The sequence below is a fragment of the Tinamus guttatus genome, unplaced genomic scaffold (assembly GCF_059628265.1).
Source record: "Tinamus guttatus ecotype Peru unplaced genomic scaffold, ASM5962826v1 Tinamus_guttatus_pri_ptg000150l, whole genome shotgun sequence".
NCBI classification, from domain to species: Eukaryota; Metazoa; Chordata; class Aves; order Tinamiformes; family Tinamidae; genus Tinamus; species Tinamus guttatus.
In genome coordinates, this window is record NW_028288684.1 from 8,631,110 (window position 1) to 8,651,046 (window position 19,937).

General features: G+C 37.4%; 1 protein-coding gene across 2 annotated transcripts in view; it reads right to left on the reverse strand.

Moving 5' to 3' along the window:
• SGCG (sarcoglycan gamma) overlaps nt 1-19,937 on the reverse strand; it is a 114,845-nt gene that overhangs the window by 56,819 nt on the left and 38,089 nt on the right. For both annotated transcript variants that reach the window (XM_088522288.1, XM_088522287.1), the window contains one exon: nt 1,293-1,490. In XM_088522288.1, coding sequence (XP_088378414.1) covers nt 1,293-1,487 — 195 coding nt within the window. In that variant the 5' untranslated portion in view covers nt 1,488-1,490. The remainder of the gene's footprint in view (nt 1-1,292; nt 1,491-19,937) is intronic.

Consider the following 19,937-nt stretch of genomic DNA (forward strand, 5'->3'; position numbering starts at 1 on the left):
TTTTCCTTCACATACGTAGAGATGGTCTCTAGGATGAGCTGCTCCATCACCTTTCTAGGGATGGAGTTGAGGCTGACTGCCATGAAGTTTCCCGGCTCCTCCCTCTTGCCCTCTTTGCAGACTGGAGTGACACTGGTTTCTTCCAGTCCTCTGCCCCGCCCTCCATGACCTTTTGAAGATGATGGAGGCTGAGCAACAACCCCCTCAGCACTCTTGGGTGCATCCCATTCAGGCCCATAGATTTATGGGTGTCTAGTTTGCCTAAATATTCCCTAACGCAATCGTCCTCGCCCAGCGGAAAGTCCTCCTCTCTCCTGGTTCTCTCTCTTGTCTCTGAGCCCTGCAGTTCATGGGGACTGGCCTTAGCAGTAAAGACAGAAGCAAAGAAAGCATTTAGTAACTCTGCCTTCTCTGCATCCTCCGTCCCCAAGGCACCCTCCCCATTCAGCAGCGGAATAACATTTTCCCTAGTCTTCCTCTTGCTGCTGATGTATTTATAGAAGCCCTTCATTTAGTGACAGAGGGATAATACAGATAGATGATTGGAACTTAAGTGTAACACTCTTTCTTCAATGGCAGGGGCAGAGCAGTAGACATTTACTATTATTATTTTTCTTGTAGCAGTTCTTTTCAAAACATCTGTACATCAGAACTGCATCATGACCTTAGATTTGCTTTCACTGATGCATTTTACTCTATCCTACATAAAGCTACATCTTGCAGACTTCCAACCTGTTAATCTGCTTCATGCAAAATTACATTATAAATATTAACATATACATCACTGAGGAAAAGTTATTAGATTTATTCTGGAATAATATAGCTTCATGGCCTAAAGTATGAGTAGTATTAACTGCCTTTGGGCTTTAACTAATTAGCCAAATAAATTGTTAAATTTTAGATACCTATAAAGAGAAGATAGTTAAAAAAAAACCAACCTTTTAACATTATGGAATTCTGTGGAAGTTAAAATTAGAGCAAATATGTAAAAAAATAAACAGAGATTATAAGACAAGAGTAAAACACATCCTTTCCACAGAAGTTAAAATCCACATCAAAAAAATCTTAAAAGACTAGTACTAATAAAGGAATTCAAGATGAATAAATATACTAAAAGACGGATTTTTACATACACTTTAAACATAACCACAAATTACAATTGGGGAAGAAAAAAGAAACACATATTACATATAAAGAAGATGACATACATATGAAATTAGTGAAGTAGTGAGGCAGGAAAAAAAAACAGAATATGACTAGTGAAAAAAAGGAAAATTAAAGAAGACACTTACTGGAGAAAACCACATTACTTTAAGAATCCAAATCGTCAAAGAAAAATTCACAACTAGGATGATCAGCAGGAGGAGAACAAATAGGTAGAGGCAACGCTTTCTCCAGCCATAAATGCCAATTTTGTAGACATATTCATTCTTTGGCCTCTCTAGGCTAGTGCCTGGTGTTGTTGTTGTGTATTGTTCTCGTACCATCTGCTATGTAAGAAAAAAGAAAAAAGAAAGACTGATTAGTTATTTAACTTAAAAAAAAGTCAAAGTAAATATTAAAATATAATTCTTATAAAATTTGCCTGGAAAACATTTTCATCCTATCTTGCTTTCTGATGTACACAATGTGGTATTGTTTTAACTTATCAACTGCATTAAGAGATGTTTCCAAGAGGCATCAATTTATTTTATCTTATATAAAACGGCAAAACTTTTCTCCATTTCTTCATAATATTCTAGCTCCCTCTTCACAAAATATCTCAAAGAATCACATCATAATCTGTAGTTCAGAGAATAATATTATTTTACAATAGAACTACTGTTACTAGTGGTTAATAAAATGTTTCTACTTTGCAAGTGCAGGATCTAAAAGCACTCTACATATTTTTTCACAAATTCAGTAACAACTCTTTTGTGTTGCAAAACTAAACTGCCTATCACTGAAGTGCCAGAATATGTTAAGCTTCAAAACCTGTACAAAAAGGAATTAAATAGTTTTTAGTATTGTAAAGGAAATAATGATTTCTCAATTCCTTATATTAATATTTAAAGATACATAAAAATACTTCATAGGGGAATAATGCTTCTTTCATTCTATATTATATATTTCAAAGAAGTATTCTCTTAATTTACAGAAATCTTACCCGATGACAAATCCTTTAAACATGAGGATATTCACTGATTTCCACCTTTAAAGTACAGAAACCACCAACAAACATTTTATTAGGGTTTACATCTGAGCTGACAGAAAAAAAGCTCAACAACTAAAGATGTGTATCAAGAGCAATAGTGAGTAGTATCTCCCTCATTTCCACTGATATAGAAATAACAAAAATGGATGTCAAGAAGAAAATAGATATTGTAAATTCAAGTACTTGTTTTGAGTCAGGTAACTCTAAGGGTAACTCTTATCCAGGAATGTGTCCACTGACCTACATGAAAATACTCCCAAATGAGGCTGTCTTCACATGAGGTTTCCTTCCTAACTCTGAATTTACTCCTGGGGAATTAGATCACTATTTTCAGTACATACAATTTTCAAAACACTATTAAATTACATCCTTGCTCAGATGCTAAATTACTCCAAATCATTAAAGAAGCTCTTTCTAAGTCCCCTACAGAGCCATCCTGTGTCTGTAACAAGCTGGTGGCTTTCAGTTCTGACCCTCATCTCCAGAAATACATTTTTGTGTATTTGCAACTTCCTATAATTGAACACAATATATTTTTACAAATAAATTGAAGTTTGTGCATTATTATCTATCTCTTTGCCTATGTGCAGTATTCATCTTATATTTTTTGCTTCTTATTGAAAAAGCTGTAATACAAAGAACCTTTCAGAGTTTTAATTTATTGCTTTTTCATTTAAAAATGAGACTTGATCATTGGCATTTCATCATGTAACTGTGCTACAACCATAATGCAATAATATTTTCATCAATTTGTTGCTGCTATCAATCTCAGTAAACCTAGATTCTGTGTAGACAAAGGTTTTATTAGCTGAAAATATTGAAAAATGTATAAAGATATATTAGCAGAGAGTCACAGAACCTTATATAATTTGGCATTATTTTAATAAAATTTGTAGATTTACAAGATGGAAGTTAATATTGACAATGTGAGTTACTTTTGTTTAAAAAGATCAGATCATATTTTTTACTTCTGAACATTTTTCAATTACCTAGTACTAGTGATAGGAGACGTGTGTGTTTAAGAGCTGCTATGTTTTGTTGCTATCATCTCACTAATCATTGTACCACAAGTCATATCCTTCACAGAGAAGTTGCCTTTTATCTTAAATCTATTTAACCATGCTGTTCCAAGTAAAATAAATTGGTAAAATCATACATACGATGGACTTCATAAACTACTTGGGAAAATCTTTACCCTTACTTTCACACAGATTTCTCTCAAACAATAAAGCTTACAGGATAGGATGCAGGAACTCCTACCTGGTGATACAATTAGAGAAATTATCTGCAAGTTCTTGCCCATGTTTAGTACCATCTGATGTAATATTCTAACATGGAAAATCCTGAGAGTTTCCTACTCTTTCCTTTGTTCCACATATATGTAAAGGGTTGGTATAACAAGAAATGAGATAGATGGGAGTTAGAGGAACTTTTGTAGGAACAAAGGAACAAAATCTACCTTCACAAAGACAGACTGCCTGGTTCTTGAACCATCCACTTCTAAAAATACTTAAAAGGTAGTTTCAAGGAGTTGTGAAAAAATGGAGCATTCTCTAGAAACTGTAGAATCTCATGAAATTAGTTGAGCTTTTCACAACAAATCTCTAAATATGGCATCTGAGCTTCAATTTATTGTTCCTCTGTTGCTGTCCCCCACAGCCTAGAGATAAATTCCTCAGTAGAAATAGCATTTGACGACGAGTGAATTCGTTCTCAGATTTTTTGTTGAGTTTCCTGTTCCTGCTACCACAACCAATTTTGTTTTATTCAAGTTTTTATGTCAGTCTCATCACACTGTTCTCAGAGGCTGGGATTCACCTCACAATGTCAGACATCAACAGTTTAGTTTTCAACATCTGAGCTGGTCATCCTGCACTTCCTTTATGGTCAGTAAAGATAAATCCACCCCTGCAGGAAATCATTTATCCAACTTATTTTAGATGTGTATTTTAGACATCTGATGAACTGCTCCTTACAATTATTTAATTTTTCTCTACATATAAAAAAAGAGAGTCTAGGATGACCACACATTGCTGACATAAGCATTTGATCAGATTAATTCCAGCAGAAAAATTTCTAGAAGTATGCAATCTAACAAGAAGATAGTTATTTTTTATATTTATCTTTTAATTCCTATTCTCCTCTCTTCCATTTTCATCTCCCGTAAATTATTCATTGAGTAAATCAAAGATTTTATAAATAATGTGCTATGTACTGCTGTTTAATGAGGCAAGGTCAAAATCCATTATGCATTTTATAAAAAAATGATGAATTTTGTGATTGTTTTCAGTCTGGCTGTAATTCCAAGGGGAATATCTCCAAGTGCAGCTCTGTTCCCTGAAAAAAATATTTATTCCTGACCGAAGCCAGTCCTTGTTGCTTAACATTAGCACTACTGAAAATTGCTCTGGTCATAGCAACTCGCTATTAAGTATTGCTGGCCTAGACAATTTATTGCTTTGAAAAGAAGTATGTTTTGGGAAGCTGGCCTTAAAAGAAAACCTTCAGACACATTCACCAGAAGTCTGGTGAAGTCTTGGCTGGTGAAGTCTGACAGGATTGAAGCAAAGCTTTTAGAACAACAACACTGGACATTTTGTACCATAATGAAAAATAACTTTAGAAATCTTTGAATCATTTGAATATTTTGTTTGATATCATCTAGTAACCATGAAACCAAGTAAACTGATTGTGTAGGAACTTACTAAACAGATCCAAGAGAGAAACAGATTGAAGTTGATATTTTGACCACGTGAATTTTTCTTTAAAGGTTATATGCAAGTGTTGCATGGAAGAAAAGAAATTCATTTTTGGGGGGTATATATATGAACTGCTCTTTAGAGAGGTATATAATCTTTTTGTTATGCAACTAAAACTGCTCTCTGAAAATAATGAACCATTACAGAACAATTCCATGGATCTATTCCACTTTTTTCATGGAAGATTTAGAGACTGGTTTCTGTGATCTGCATAATTCAGAGGTCAAATTTTTTATATTTATAGCTAGTTAAGGAAAGACTGACCATCAATAACATTACTGGTTTTTTTAGGTTAGTTTGAGCCTAAAGCTCAGAAAGCTATTTGAGAGGTCCAGAATTCAATTAAGACAATTGTAATTTGAAGAAGGAATTTCAAATTTGTCTGTAAGCCTACTTGTGAAAACAAGCCTGAGTAGAAGATTGTTAGAATATTGTTATTTGGAAGCATATTTTCAGGAATAAATTATTCTCATAGTGATTACTGAAGGCAGAATAATATTGTAATTAAAATAACTTTTTTGAATTTAAATTACAAAAATATATTTACAAGAATGTACTTCCACAATTTTTGTTCATAAATTGCTATGTTATTTGCTTGAACTTAAAAATAAATCTCTCTAATACACCGATCTGATTTGTATTATCTCAGTACTTTACATATTGTCATAAAATAACCAAAAATAATAAACAATTAGAAAGCATAAATTCAAATTACTTTAGTAGCTTAATGCTATAACCAACTATAACTTCATTAATAATTAAACAATTACTAGCATTTTATATTTTGGACTTTTTTTCAATAGTGTTGAAATTTTTAGCAAAGAGATAAAATGCCTAACACTAAAGAGATACCTCTTCAAGTCACAATTAAGATGAGGTGAGATAAAAACTGGTGAGGTATAATGATGAAATGTGAACCAGTGATGATCATATCATATATATATATTTTTTGAAAGGGAACTGCTCTTTACCCTTTAAATGAAGTATATTCATATCCAGGAAAATTAAGAGTACATGTGTGGGTGAAAGAGCTGATAATGTGCTAAAGTAAAACAGTTGAGTAGAAAGACTGTTCCTGTAATTTTAAATTTTCCCTGAAATTTGTGTCATAATAAACAAACTGTAAGCTGAAATAAAATACACCCATCAATTCCAGCAAGCGAGAAGTATTTTTTACAATCCACAGACAGTTTCTTTATGAAACATGATATAATGCATATATAAATATAATGCATATGGCTGGATGGCTGTTATTATATGGTATGAACATCCATAAGTACATTAAAATTCTGACTTCACAATCTCTTGGTATTCAAACATGCAGTAAAAGACCCATTTTTATCTTTGTGGAGGACAGAAGCAGTCCACTGATTAAGCGTTAGAAAATAAGTGAAGCCATTGTATTTTCCTGATAGAGGGGAAAAAAAAGGAGGGGGAGGCAAACCTGCTGTTCAAAAAAGAAGAAAGAAAACACAAAAGAAGAGAAACTATGGAAAAACTCTCAAGCACAATCAGACAGGTGGCTTTTGTGAGTAAATGAAAGTTTTCTAGTTCTTTTTTCAGCCTTCATTCTAATACCACATATTCAATGCAGCTCAAATTTGTTTTGCTGAGATTTGCACATTACATGGGATATTATAGTTTGAATTATAAATTAATGTCATCAGTTAAAAAGAGCCAGAGGACTGCAGTATAATTTCTGGAAATCAGCATAGAGAATTTCATATAGCCCGCTTAACTGTTCACCTACTTTGCAGTGCAAATTTCTATAACAACTATGAGATCATCACAATTAACAGCTTTGCACCTCTTAAATATTACTACAATAGCTGACTGGTACTCACTGACAGCATAAGAAAAAGTGCTTCATTATAACTGATTGTTTTTATGTCCATTTGAATTTCATTAATTGTAAAAATGGTTAATTTTTCTTTAATCTTCCAACTGTATTTTTTCCCTTTATATCAGTCAGATTAGAAAAAAAAGACATGCCTGAAAGTCTCTGTGATATTTCCTTCAGAATCAAAAGGCCAAGCAAAAAATACTAGATTTTTTTGTGATTATTTTTTATTTCAGCAAGCCTTACCAGTATTTTGAGAAGCAGCCTGTTTCTGCAACGATAAATCTTAGATCATTAACACAAAACACCTAAGATTCTTTAATTTTGAAAATATTTGAACCTACCTTTCAGAATTTTAGTCAGCCTTTCAGCTAAGTTTCCTTGAGCTATGCTGAGTATAGTAATACGAAAAAAAGAATTTCCTGATCTCATGTTATTTATTTGTCTGATGTTTCCAACCTGTATTACTGTCTTGGGAGAAAACAAACATCTTTCCATGAATACAAAGTGCTTAGAATAACAGATGTACAAGCGACTGGATTTTGATGTGGGTGAGACACTCAGCTAGAAGACTCTCGCAGCCACAAGGCTGCTGCTTAGTCCTCAAGAACCTCTCACTGCTGTTACAGAAAGCAGCAGTCTGTGTGGCCAATGTTTTCAGCCAACAACAGAAGACTGAGATCAAGTAACTAGTATCAAGAGTGTTTAAGTATTTACATGAAGGACTGCAAGTCCAGCAGCAGCGCAGGAGACACATATATACTGCAGTCAATACCAGGACAGGTGGCTGTAGTGGTTGTGAAGATTCTCCCTGCTCCCTGGACTTAAAAATCCCTTCCATATGAAGTACAACCAACACAGATTCATTTCTTCAGATCTTCTTTTATTATTGAATCACATCTTCAACAAAATGTTTATAAATAATTAGGCACACACACACACACAAAACTAAAATTTATGAGTTTTTTGCCTCTAATCTCTTAGTATACGTTTTCAATGGATACAAAAAGAAAAAGTAGAAGGAAATTTTTTCTCATGTGGCATGAATACATGATAGAAGAAATGTGTTTGTTGTGGAATTATAATTTATTTGTGTTATTTCATTCTATTTCAATGAATTGAAAAGTGTGATAAAAAGGGAGAGGTTTCTTCATCCAAAGCCTGGAAGCTTTTTGATAAAGGCCTTACTAGAGTTGTCTGGATGTTTTCATCTGGTTCTCAGGAGCTAACGGAGAACTGCAATCCTTAGAGGCATTTTTTTTTTGTACCATTGCTGATGTTGTGTTATGCCACTGGGAGGATGCGAAAGGGATGCGAACATGTTGAAACTGGGAATTCATACATTTAAATTTATAAGCCTGTTGGTGAGAAAGAGTAAGGTTAAAAACTGAGGATTTGGGACTAGAGTGAAGTAAAAGGAGGAGGAAAGACATAAACACATAAAAGGACTTCTGAGTAACTGGATCTATGCTTATTAAGGACTTGCATTTCTCTAAATCGGCTGTCCTGTGCTTTTAATCACATATGCAGTTAGCATAGCTTTACAATGATCCAAGCTGACATTTCAAGAAGAGAAACTAAAAGAAGATGGCTGATAAATTTAAAGAAACTTTTCTTGTAATCTATCACACGGAGCTTTTATTCACTCAGATTCTAGATTTTTTATTCAGTGATTCCTAAATGATTCCCTTATTCACAACAGACATACACACTACACTGTATGCAGATAAGACATTTATATTCAGTCCATATTATTGAAATTTACTGAGAAAGTCTGGCACTGAATTCTTAGGCAATTTATGAGGAATCTGAACAAAATTCTAAATAAAATATCAAATTTCAAATCTAGAATATTTTTGGATATGTAAAATAAAACAGACAAGATCATACAAGATTAATATAGATACTGTCTTTGGTAGATTTATGTCCTTATTTGATCTATCCCAGTCATTCAATTTAAAAATATCATAGAAAAAAAAAAAACAAAATTAATTAAGTTAGGTACTGGCAACCAACTGAAATCAGAAATAAAAAAACTGATCATTAAAAACAGACACAAACTCAGACCACATCTAGCAACATATTTCTGGTATCTAATCACCTGATGGAAGTCAGTCAACAATGCCATTTAATAATAGCAGCAGCAGTTGTTAACACAGGTTGATATTTGGATAGATTGCTTTCAGTACTTACTAAGATCTTTGAACGTACTCTGAATTTGTATCAATTATAAGGATTAAAAATCAAGAAAGTGTTGTGCATTTTTTTTAAGCTGGCAACACTCAAGGGAATTAAAAGAAAAGGAGAAATAACAGAGCATTAATTCATAGAATTATAGAATCGTAGAATGCTTAAGGTTGGAAGGGACCTCTAGAGATCATCTAGTCCAACCCCCCTGCACACGCAGGGTCACCTAGAGCACGTGGCACAGGACTGCGTCCAAGCTGGTTTTGAAGATCTCCAGAGAAGGAGACTCCACAACCTCTCTGCGCAGCCTGTTCCAGTGCTCTGTCACCCTCACTGTTAAAAAAACATTCCTTAAGTTCATGTGGTGCTTCATTTTGGTGCTTCAGTTTCTGGCCGTTACCTCTGGTTCTGTCAGCGGCCACCAGTGAAGATAGGCCAGCACCATCCTCCTCACTCCCTCCCTTGAGGTATTTATAGACACTGATTAGATCCCCTCTCAGCCTTCTCTTCTCCAGGCTGAACAGGCCCAGCTCCCTCAGCCTCTCCTCATAGGGCAGATGTTCCAGGCCCCTGATCATCCTTGTGGCCCTGCGCTGGACTCTCTCCAGAAGCTCCACATCCCTCTTGTACTGTGGAGCCCAGAACTGGACACAATACTCCAGATGCGGCCTCACCAGGGCTTAGTAGAGGGGCAGGATCACCTCCCTCGACCTGCTGGAGATGCTCTTCTTAATGCAGCCCAGGATTCCATTGGCCTTCTTGGCCACGAGGGCACACTGCTGCCTCATGGTCACCTTGTCGTCCACCATGACACCCAGGTCCCTCTCTGCAGAGCTGCTCTCCAGAAGGTCGGTCCCCAGCCTGTACTGGTGTCTGGGGTTATTCCTCCCCAGACGCAGGACCTTGCACTTGGCCTTGTTGAATTGCATGACGTTTTTCACCACCCAGTCTGTCCAGGTCCCTCTGGATGGCAGCGCAGCCCTCTGGGGTATCGGCTACTCCTCCCAGTTTGGTATCATCAGCAAACTTGCTGAGGGAGCACTCTGTGCCTTCATCCAGGTCATTGATGAACAGGATGGACCAAGGACTGACTCCTGGGGGACACCGCTAGCTACAGGCCTCCAACTAGACTCTGCACCGCTGATCACCATCCTAGGATTCATGACTCCAGTGAGAAAAGATACTTCTTAAGATGCATGTGTATCATTATAAGGTCTTGTAAATTGTTGAAGTATTAGAAATCCTTGCCTATTTATTGATTTGCTTCTTCATACATTAGTTATATTTCATACATCAGTTATGTTTCTTACTTTGAAACGGTTCTCTGATCTCGAGATAATTCCTTTAAAATAGATAATGGAATCATTTATTAAATAAGTTAATACAATTTCATACTACAAGTCATAGCCTCTAAGCATGTAAGTATAAAAGAAACATTTTAACTTTTATGCAATGGAACATGCTAAAAAAGCAGCAAATTATCTTATGAAGTTGATGGGAACTTAGTAATCAACAAATAACAGTCTGTTAACTATTAACAATGAGCTACTCTATGCAAAGAATACAAAAGAAGTTTGTTCGAACAAAACTGGCATTTAAAAATAGATGATGTAATCATAGATCTATGGGGAGAAGGAGACGGGAAAGTTGTTTTCTTTGCCAACCTCTGCTGAATTCTGCCTTGAGCCAACCAACATAGAATGTTTACAGCCTGGAAAGACTGGGCTTTTGTAAATATTCTTACCAAACATATCAAATTCTAATTGTTTAATTGCAATTAGTAAATGATAATATGGATGTGGCTATTCTGTTTAAGAAAGTAAAAGATTTTAATGATATGGAGGCTGACCACCCTATTACAGTTTGATTCTTCCATAGGCAGACTTGAATTTGTTTAGACTTTGTTTAACCTTCAAGTACTTGACTTTGTCACCCTTATTATGCCCTAAAGTCATTCAATTTTTGTTTTCATGTAACCAAGATGAAAAAAAGGCCAACAGAACAAAAAAGAAAACATAATATGACTATTCACATTAAACTCATCTGCAAAGTTCAGTCTTCTTTCTTATCTTAGCCTTTTTCCTTCCCCTGCAATTTTCTGACTCTTGCTATCAATTTCTGTAACTTCTCCAGTTATTTCTTTATTTATATCCTAAGAGGTCTCTTTTCTGTTCATTTAGCCCTCACAATAATTATTAATTCCAGTCTCTTTGTCAAAACTATCCCTAAGATTTCTCTCAGATGCAACAACTTTGGACAACTAGGCTCAGTTCTTTTTTCTCTTGAAGACCCCTTGTCTTTATCTACTTCTTTCCTTTCTTCATTTGGCTTTTGTTCCCTCTGCCTTAAAATCAATTCTTCTTCCAGCAGAGGTAAAGAAAAGCAACCCATTGAGATCACAGGAATGACATGGTTTTAGCTGTCATTTCCAATTTCCAGACCCAAACTTATTGCAGGAAAAAATATGCTTCATCACTATAATCCTGACAGAAGTATGATGGAGCATTAACCTGGTCAGAGAAGAAGCTATAAGAAACTAAAAGCTGTAAGAAACTAAAATATGAGCAGAAACACAAAAGGCTGGCTGAAATGCTTCTGCCAGGGACACTGAACTAGCTGTGATTTTTAAGGTTAAAAATAGGTAAATTTGGACAGATATCACAAGGATTTGAAGCATACTTTTTTTAGTACATACTGTCCTCTATTTGCTGATCCAGACCATTTCTTTGCTGAAGATTTTCCTACATGACGTCTAGAATATTAAACTAAACAGGGTCAAGTCAGAGGCTTAAGTACTGTCAACATCCAGAATGTTTAACTAATTGCATGTTTCCTGAAATAGTTTGGCCTGTAAGACCTGGCCCTCTCTCAGACATGGCCTGGTCTGTTTTTGTTTTTCTGTGCCAACTTATAGCCCTTTTTTTTTTTTTTTTTTTTTGCTGGTGAAGAGAACTAGTTGTACAGGTGAAGTAGTGCCATGCCATTTGTTTTCAAAGCGATGATTTGTTTTCAAAGTCTTGACTAGTGTGACTTACTCATCCTCCCCTTTTCCCTCACCCCTCCAAAACCAAGTGAACACTATCCATATTTTCTGCTCAAGCAAATTATTCCTCCTCCACTGGATTGTGCCCCTATATGTCTGTGGTATTCAATACCTTCGACCAAACCATAACAGGTCCCAAAATAATGGGCAGCAACCAGTTTCCTATACATTTCATACACTTTCCTTTAGGAGATTACCAGGATTATAAAATGTCTCTGTAGTGAACAAGAATATAATATCTTATACGGATTCAAACATACTTCTCAGAAAAAAAAAGGTTCTTGATTTTATAAAGGATAATAATTCCTCGCATGAAATAAATAATAAGAAAAACTTCTGACAGTCCAGAAGAAATGAACTATTTTGCATCAAGTAGTAACTGCATCAAGTTATTTATTCTAACTATAATTTATAATGTTTTTATTTACATTTTGTAGGAACAAAAGGCATCATCCTGGAATTAGTTTTAATATTTATTGGTTCATTTTTCTCTTCCTTCCCTGCTACCTGATTTTCAATAATTTTCCAAACTGTGTATCACTTGAAAATTCTGCTGAAGGTAAAACATACTTATATTCTTTAAAGACACAGTTCTGTTTTGTCTTAGAGCATGGAAGCTTGACTAACAATTTGACATTTTAGATATATCATGAAATTCAAATTCTTATTCTTGATACCATGTTTTTTCACTGTAACTTGTTGCATCTACAAAAACAAAACACTCAGCCCTAGAAGAAGAAAGTCCCAGAAAAAACAAACACAAGGATATGTAATTCTGCCATTAATTTGCAGACTTCTCTACAGAACTCTTTCCTTAAGGTCATTCAGTGTCCTCTGGTGAAAATCTGTTTCATCTGGATTTACAACGTCGTTGGAAAGGGAAACAAATAGCACTTGCCAGATAACAACAGAAAATACCTATTTTTAAGAAATAATCATTGAAAGTATCTTTTTTTTTGAGCAAAACCATTTTACTATGCCTTATAATGCACATAGTACCTTCCAAAACCTAGGCTCTCTTCCTATTCAAAGGAAGTAAACTTAAAGGACTCTTCACTAAATACTTGCAAACATCTGATGGCTTCTGTTTGCTCAGTATACAATTTACCAATTGATAAGAGGTTCTTTCTTTTAAAAAAATATTTTGAGTAGATGAGTTAAAGTGACATAATTTCAACAAATAATTAACATGGTTTAATTGAAATCAATACCCTTTTATTTTTTCAAAATACTAGTCTGACTGGGGTTGCTCTCCCCATTCTGACAATGCTGGCTATTTGCAAAGGGAAACAGAAACAAAATGCTTAATATTCTAGACTTTCATTTGTGTTTCTTATTACTCTTCTAATCCTTATTGCAGCTTTTGGAAGAGTGGACAATGGGAAAGTACTGTTGAATCAAAGCTGGAAACATGCAGATAGCAATAATCAATATATTGGAAGCTTTTGAGGCAGAAAATAAAGATGGAGAGACATTTTGATGCTATCTTGTTTCTCTTACCAGAAAGGCACACAAAGTACTTTTTTTTTCCTTCAGAACACTTAGGTGAATACCATTTGGTACTCTCGATTTATTACTATTAATTTTATTGATTTGTCCCAAAACATATCCTACAGGTATTTTATTCTGGGATAGTCCTTCAGAGCCATCCTCTATAAAGAAATAGAGCATAGAAAAATGTCCCAAACAAACTCAATGAAGGTAACTGATAGTAACTCCTTTAGATCTCTTTGTGATATCTTTTTCCAGGCATACTAAAAAATAAAAATAAAAAAATATGTAGGCCAAGTACCCAAATATAAATCACTAATATGCACAAATAAATAAAGTTCATAAAAGAAAATAACTGGATACATTCTGTGGATTATACAAGAACATAACAAAATGCTCCTGTAAAGTATCAGGGCTAGAGACCTGTGGCATGAACCGTCAAAATACTATCACTGGTATTTGAAAATTTTTAACATTAATTATTAACCTATCATTGTTATTAGGGTCCTAACTCTGCATATCTTCTACTGAAGAAGCTATTCATGCCTATCTGCACTGGCTGTTTTGTGCAAATGGCAGAAGCAAAAGAGACCATCAAGACTGGCAAGGCAAAAAGCAGTTTTTGAAGTTTCACAAGGCAGAGTTTCTGTCTCTACAGGTCTCAAATCAACAAATATTAATTCTGTACTGACCCAAGCTGACTAGTGATACTGCAGACTGACCCAGCACAGGTATTAGTTGTTACAAACAGATGTGGGATTTGACTGACTGGCCCTCACCAGTTCTGACCATGAAGCAGTTCAAACATGGTATCTGAGCACAGTATATCTTTTGTGATTATATCAATGATTCCAGAAAAAAAACAGATTTTTTACTGGTAACTAACTGCTTCACCTACTGGGAGCCTTAGGAAACAGCAAACACAGAAACTTCATTTATGCTTAGCAGCAGGTATCAGCAGCTAAGATGAAACCGAAATCAGTGACACCCTGTGCAAAGTGAATAACAAGAGAAAGGGCTGCAAGGCCTGGCTATGCTTGCTACTGCTTTTAGTTGTGCTTAAAAATCCTTTAAAAATCACTAAAGAAACAATGAATGATAAATTAACAATTTGTTAATTGTGTGCAGATTTGTCCTTTTGTTCTTCAAACTCCACATCAATGCAATAACCCATTACTCTTGCTCTCTCCATGATCTTTAAAACAATTTCCTAGGAAAAGACCATCCAACCCAGTTCTAGCCAAGCTGAAGAGTGTTCTGACCCATCAGGTACTACACACAGGCCAACAGAACATGAGATATGTGATCCATCTTACCAAGTGGTCAGGTCAAGGTTGCCAAGAGAGGTTGTGGAGTCTCCTTCTCTGGAGATCTTCCAAACCCGCTTGGATGCCACCCTGTGCCACGTGCTCTAGGTGACCCTGCGTGTGCAGGGGGGTTGGACTACGTGACCTCTAGAGGTCCCTTCCAACCTTAAGCATTCTGTGATTCTATGAAGTAGGGAAAGAGGGCCTTTACCAAAAGGCTTGCTAAATTAACAAGTAAGGCTCACGGCTCGCCCGGTACATTGGAGAGGATTGCTATATCCTTCCCAGTAGTGAACAAATGGCAGGCAGCAGAGGCATTTGGGATGGAGGAGGTTACTGTTCTTTTCCTATAAAAGCAGCATGACTAGGGCCCAACTCGTGTCAACATCTGAACACACACAGCATGGCGAGGAAAGAAGAGCAATTAAAAGTCCAAGTATAGCTATGGAGCAGCTGATTCCCCTGGAATTACTGAGACAGAGTTGCATAGTACTGGAGTGCTTCAATGGACAGATACAGGTACTTGGGAGAGAGAAATAATAGGGAAAAAGGAGAAAAGCTGCACTGTGAGTAAAGGGTTCAATTCAAATGCAGGCAACTTTGCTTTGAAAAAGATGATGAGACATTTAAGAGCTTACAAGTAAGGTTAAAAGGGCAGGTGACGTCATGCCAGAAGTCTACTGCAAACTGCCTGGCTAAGAACAGCAAGCAGACAAAGTTTCCTTCAGACAGCTGGGAGAAATCTCACAATTATGGGCCCTTTAACCACTCTAATATCTGCTGTAAGAGCAATACTGCAAGCCACAAGCAATTGAGGAGACCTCTGGAATATATAAATTCTTTTTGTAGAGATGATGGAGATCTTTGTATTCAATATGATATTCAGTTTTGTATGGCAATAACATCATATCATGACAAATAAGTAAACTGTATTATGTGCAATTCCTTAAAAATTATTTTCCCTTTAAAATTCTGAGTTTATTTGTCCAAAGGATGAAAAATATATGCTATGTGTGTTTTTAACTTCAATTTAAAGTGTTTCTAGAGAAGCTAACCAGTTTATAACATGCAACATCATACCAAGTCTTTCTGATGGTAGTTAAAAAAAAAATCTTCTCTAGATAAGCATAGCAAAGCTACACTAATCTGAATTGAAAGATATTTCTTCATAGGAAGAAATGTTTCACAAGTCATACTTTTCTTGGGGGACAGCTTTTAGCAAAAGCCCTTTAACATTATCTTTGATGTTCTCATTTCCTGTATTCAATGCTGTGAAGAAGTATTCTATGTGGCAGCAAAGAGGAACAGCTCTATTTAAATATATATGTAAATATGCACTGGCATAAGTTTTTCTTTTTTGCTTGTGCTTGCTCTTATATTTATGAAAATATTACTTCTGGGAAAGAAGCTGTTAATTCCTTAGCGGCTTCCTACCAGTTCGTACAGTTGACTTGTAACAATTACAAAACTGATAAAAATAATGGATAAATACTTTCTCCTTTACATTCCTTACACTGGAAAAGCAGTGTATGAAGACTTGCTGAAGGATTTCAAGTAACAGATGGGGATATAGTAGTGATAGTTCTGTGAAGCTTATTTTGAATAGTGAAGTGAAAATGCACAAAGAATAGACTTTATGCAGATGCTTATCTAGAGAGGATGGATTTTTTTTTTAATTTTCATCAGAAAGACTTGATATAATGTTGCGTATTAGAAAGCAGTTAGCTTCACAGAATCACAGAATGGTTGAGGTTGGAGGGGACCTCTTAGAGATCATCTAGTCCAACCCCCTGCTCCAGCAGGGACACCTAGAGCACGTGGCACAGGGTGGCATCCAGGTAGGTTTGGAAGATCTCCAGAGAAGGAGACTCCACAACCTCTCTGGGCAGCCTGTTCCAGGGCTCTGTCTCCCTAACGTAAAAAAGTTCTTCATTGGAGTTAAAATTAATCTTGCCTTCTTAAACTGAGTGATTTATCACAAATTTATGCTTAAACAAATGTGAAAGAATTATTAGACCTTTCATCTACAAAGTCTGAATTGTGAAAATTTTGAAACACATACATCTAGCTTAACTGAAGAACTGAAAATTCACTTTACATTTCAGTACAGAGGGAAGCACAATGTTTTCCTATGTATACTGTGCCTCATGTGATATTTTGCACCTCTGCCCTTTCCTGATGAATATTTATTGTCAGTGACCACAAACTGATGAGTTTCTGTTGTGCTGGAGCCCTGGTCGTAACACCTCTAGTACTCACTTGTATTTACAACTGAGATTTACAAGAGAACACAGATTAAGTGTGTATTAGACACATAAGGAAATCACCAAAAGCCGTGCACTGCAGAAGCCTTTTTTGGGGATGTTGATGTTAAATGTTTAGGCAGCAACTGACTCTGTGTTTCTTCCGTGACTATGGCAAAGCAATAATGGAACAAAAGCAGAAGTACATAGTAAAACAAATGAGTATTCCTTCTCCTACATATGCCTCTCTTTGGACTAAAATGAACAGCAAGGAACTAATAGATGTAAAACACACAGCTAATCTGCCATTTGGCTGTAAAAATAAATGAAGCACAAACAAAACACAGAAATGCATGTTAAATATGCATGCATTCCAAAGAAAAAAAGAAAAAAATCTCACATATTATATAATTTATATATTCCTTACATCTCAAAGTGGTATTTTTATAGAAAAGCATTTCTCCAAAATGTAAATAAGTAATTATTACTTAAATTCTATTTTTTTAATTGAAGTTGACATCAACGAGCCAATGAGTCAATGAGGAGAGGTGGGCTACTGGACCTCATATTGAGAAACAGAAAGGAGTTCTGTTCAAAACATCTTGCTGGAGATGTGAAGGTTGGGGTGGGGGGAAGTAGCCTCGGCTGCAGTGACCATGAGCTGGTTGAGATTAGGATCCAACAAGGACGAAGCAGCCTTGCAATCATGGACTTACTTCAGGAGGGCCAACTTTGGCCTCTTCAGAGACCTCCTCGGAGGAATCCCATGGCGTAGAAGGAAGAGGGGCCCAAGAGAGCTGGTCAGTATTCAAGTAGCTCTTCCTCCACGCTCAGGAGTGGTGCGTCCCTTTGAGGAGGAAGTCAGGCGGGGCGGGGCAGGAGGCCTGCGTGGATAAGCAAGGAGCTGCTGGCAAAACTCAAACAGAAGAAGGCACTATACAGGAAGTGGAAAAAAGGACAGGCTCCTTGGCAGGGATAAAGGAATGTTGTCAGGGAATACAGGGATGTGACAAGGAAAGCTAAGGCACAATTGGAATTAAATCTGGTAAGGGATGTTAAAAATAACAAGAAGAGCTTTTTCAAATATATCAAGGGTAAAAGGAAGACTGGGCAAAATATGGGCCCGCTGGTGAACAGCATGGATGCCCTGGTTACAAAAGACAGAAAAAGCAGAGCTACTGAATGCCTTCTTCAGTTCAGTGTTTACCAAGGGCAGCCCTCTGGAATCCCAGACCCTAGAAACCAGAGAAGGTGCCTGGAGAGAGGAAGACTTGCCCTGGGTAGAGGAAGACTGGGTCAGAGAGCACCTAGGGAAACTTGACAAATCCATGGGCCCTGATGGGATGCACCCCAGAGTGCGGCGGGAGCTGGCGGATGTTATTGCTAAGCCGCTCTCCATCATTTTCGAAAGGTCCTGGAGAATGGGGGAGGTGCCAGAAGACTGGAAGAAAGACAGTGTCACACCAGTCTTCAAAAATGGCAAGAAGGAGGACCCAGGCAACTACAGGCCAGTGAGCCTCACCTCCATTCCCGAAAAAGTCATAGAGCAGCTCATCCTGGCTGTTGTCTCCAAACATATGGAGGATAAGAAGGTGCTCAGGAGTAGTCAGCATGGATTCACCAAGAGGAAATAACGCTTGACTAACCTGATAGCCTTCTATGATGGAATGACCAGCTGGATAGATGAGGGGAAAGCGATGGATGTCGCCTATCTCGACTTCACCAAGGCTTTTGACACCGTCCCTCATAAGATCCTCCGGGGCAAGCTCCAGAAGTGTGGGATAGATGAGCGCACAGTGAGGTGAATTAACAATTGGCTGGATGGCAGAGCTCAGAGAGTGGTGATCAGCGGTGCAGAGTCTAGTTGGAGGCCTGTAGCTAGCGGGGTCCCCCAGGGGTCAGTCCTTGGTCCAGTCTTGTTCAATTTATTCATCAATGACCTGGATGAAGGCACAGAGTGCTCCCTCAGCAAGTTTGCTGATGATACCAAACTGGGAGGAGTAGCTGATACCCCGGAGGGCTGCTCTGCCATCCAGAGGGACCTGAACAGACTGGACAACTGGGCGGTGAAAAACCTCATGCAATTCAACAAGGCCAAGTGCAAGGTCCTGCACCTGGGGAGGAATAACCCCAGACACCAGTACAGGCTGGGGACTGACCTTCTGGAGAGCAGCTCTGCAGAGACAGACCTGGGTGCCATGGTGGACGACAAGTTGACATGAGGCAGCAGTGTGCCCTTGTGGCCAAGGACACCAATGGGATCCTGGGGTGCATTAAGAAGAGCATCTCCAGCAGGTCGAGGGAGGTGATCCTGCCCCTCTACTCAGCCCTGGTGAGGTCGCATCTGGAGTATTGTGTCCAGTTCTGGGCTCCACAGTACAAGAGGGATGTGGAGCTGCTGGAGAGAGTCCAGCACAGGCCTACAAGGATGATCAGGGGCCTAGGACATCTGCCCTGTGAGGAAAGACTGAGGGAGCTGGGCCTGTTCAGCCTGGAGAAGAGAAGGCTGAGAGGGGATCTAATCAGTGTATACAAATACCTCAGGGAGGCAGTGAGGAGGATGGTGCTGGTCTCTTTTCACTGGTGGCCACTGAAAGACCTAGAGGTAATGGCCACAAACTGAAACACCAAAATTTCCGCCGGAACTTAAGGAAATTTTTTTTTAACAGTGAATGTGATAGAGCACTGGAACAGGCTGCCCGGAGAGGTTGTGGAATCTCCTTCTCTGGAGATCTGCAAAGCCCACTTGGATGCAATCCTCTGCCACGTGCTCTAGATGATCTCCAGATGTCCCTTCCAACCTTAATGATTCTATGATTCTATGAATCCATTCTACGATCAATCAAATGCTGCATTCTGAAAAGTAAGCTTTA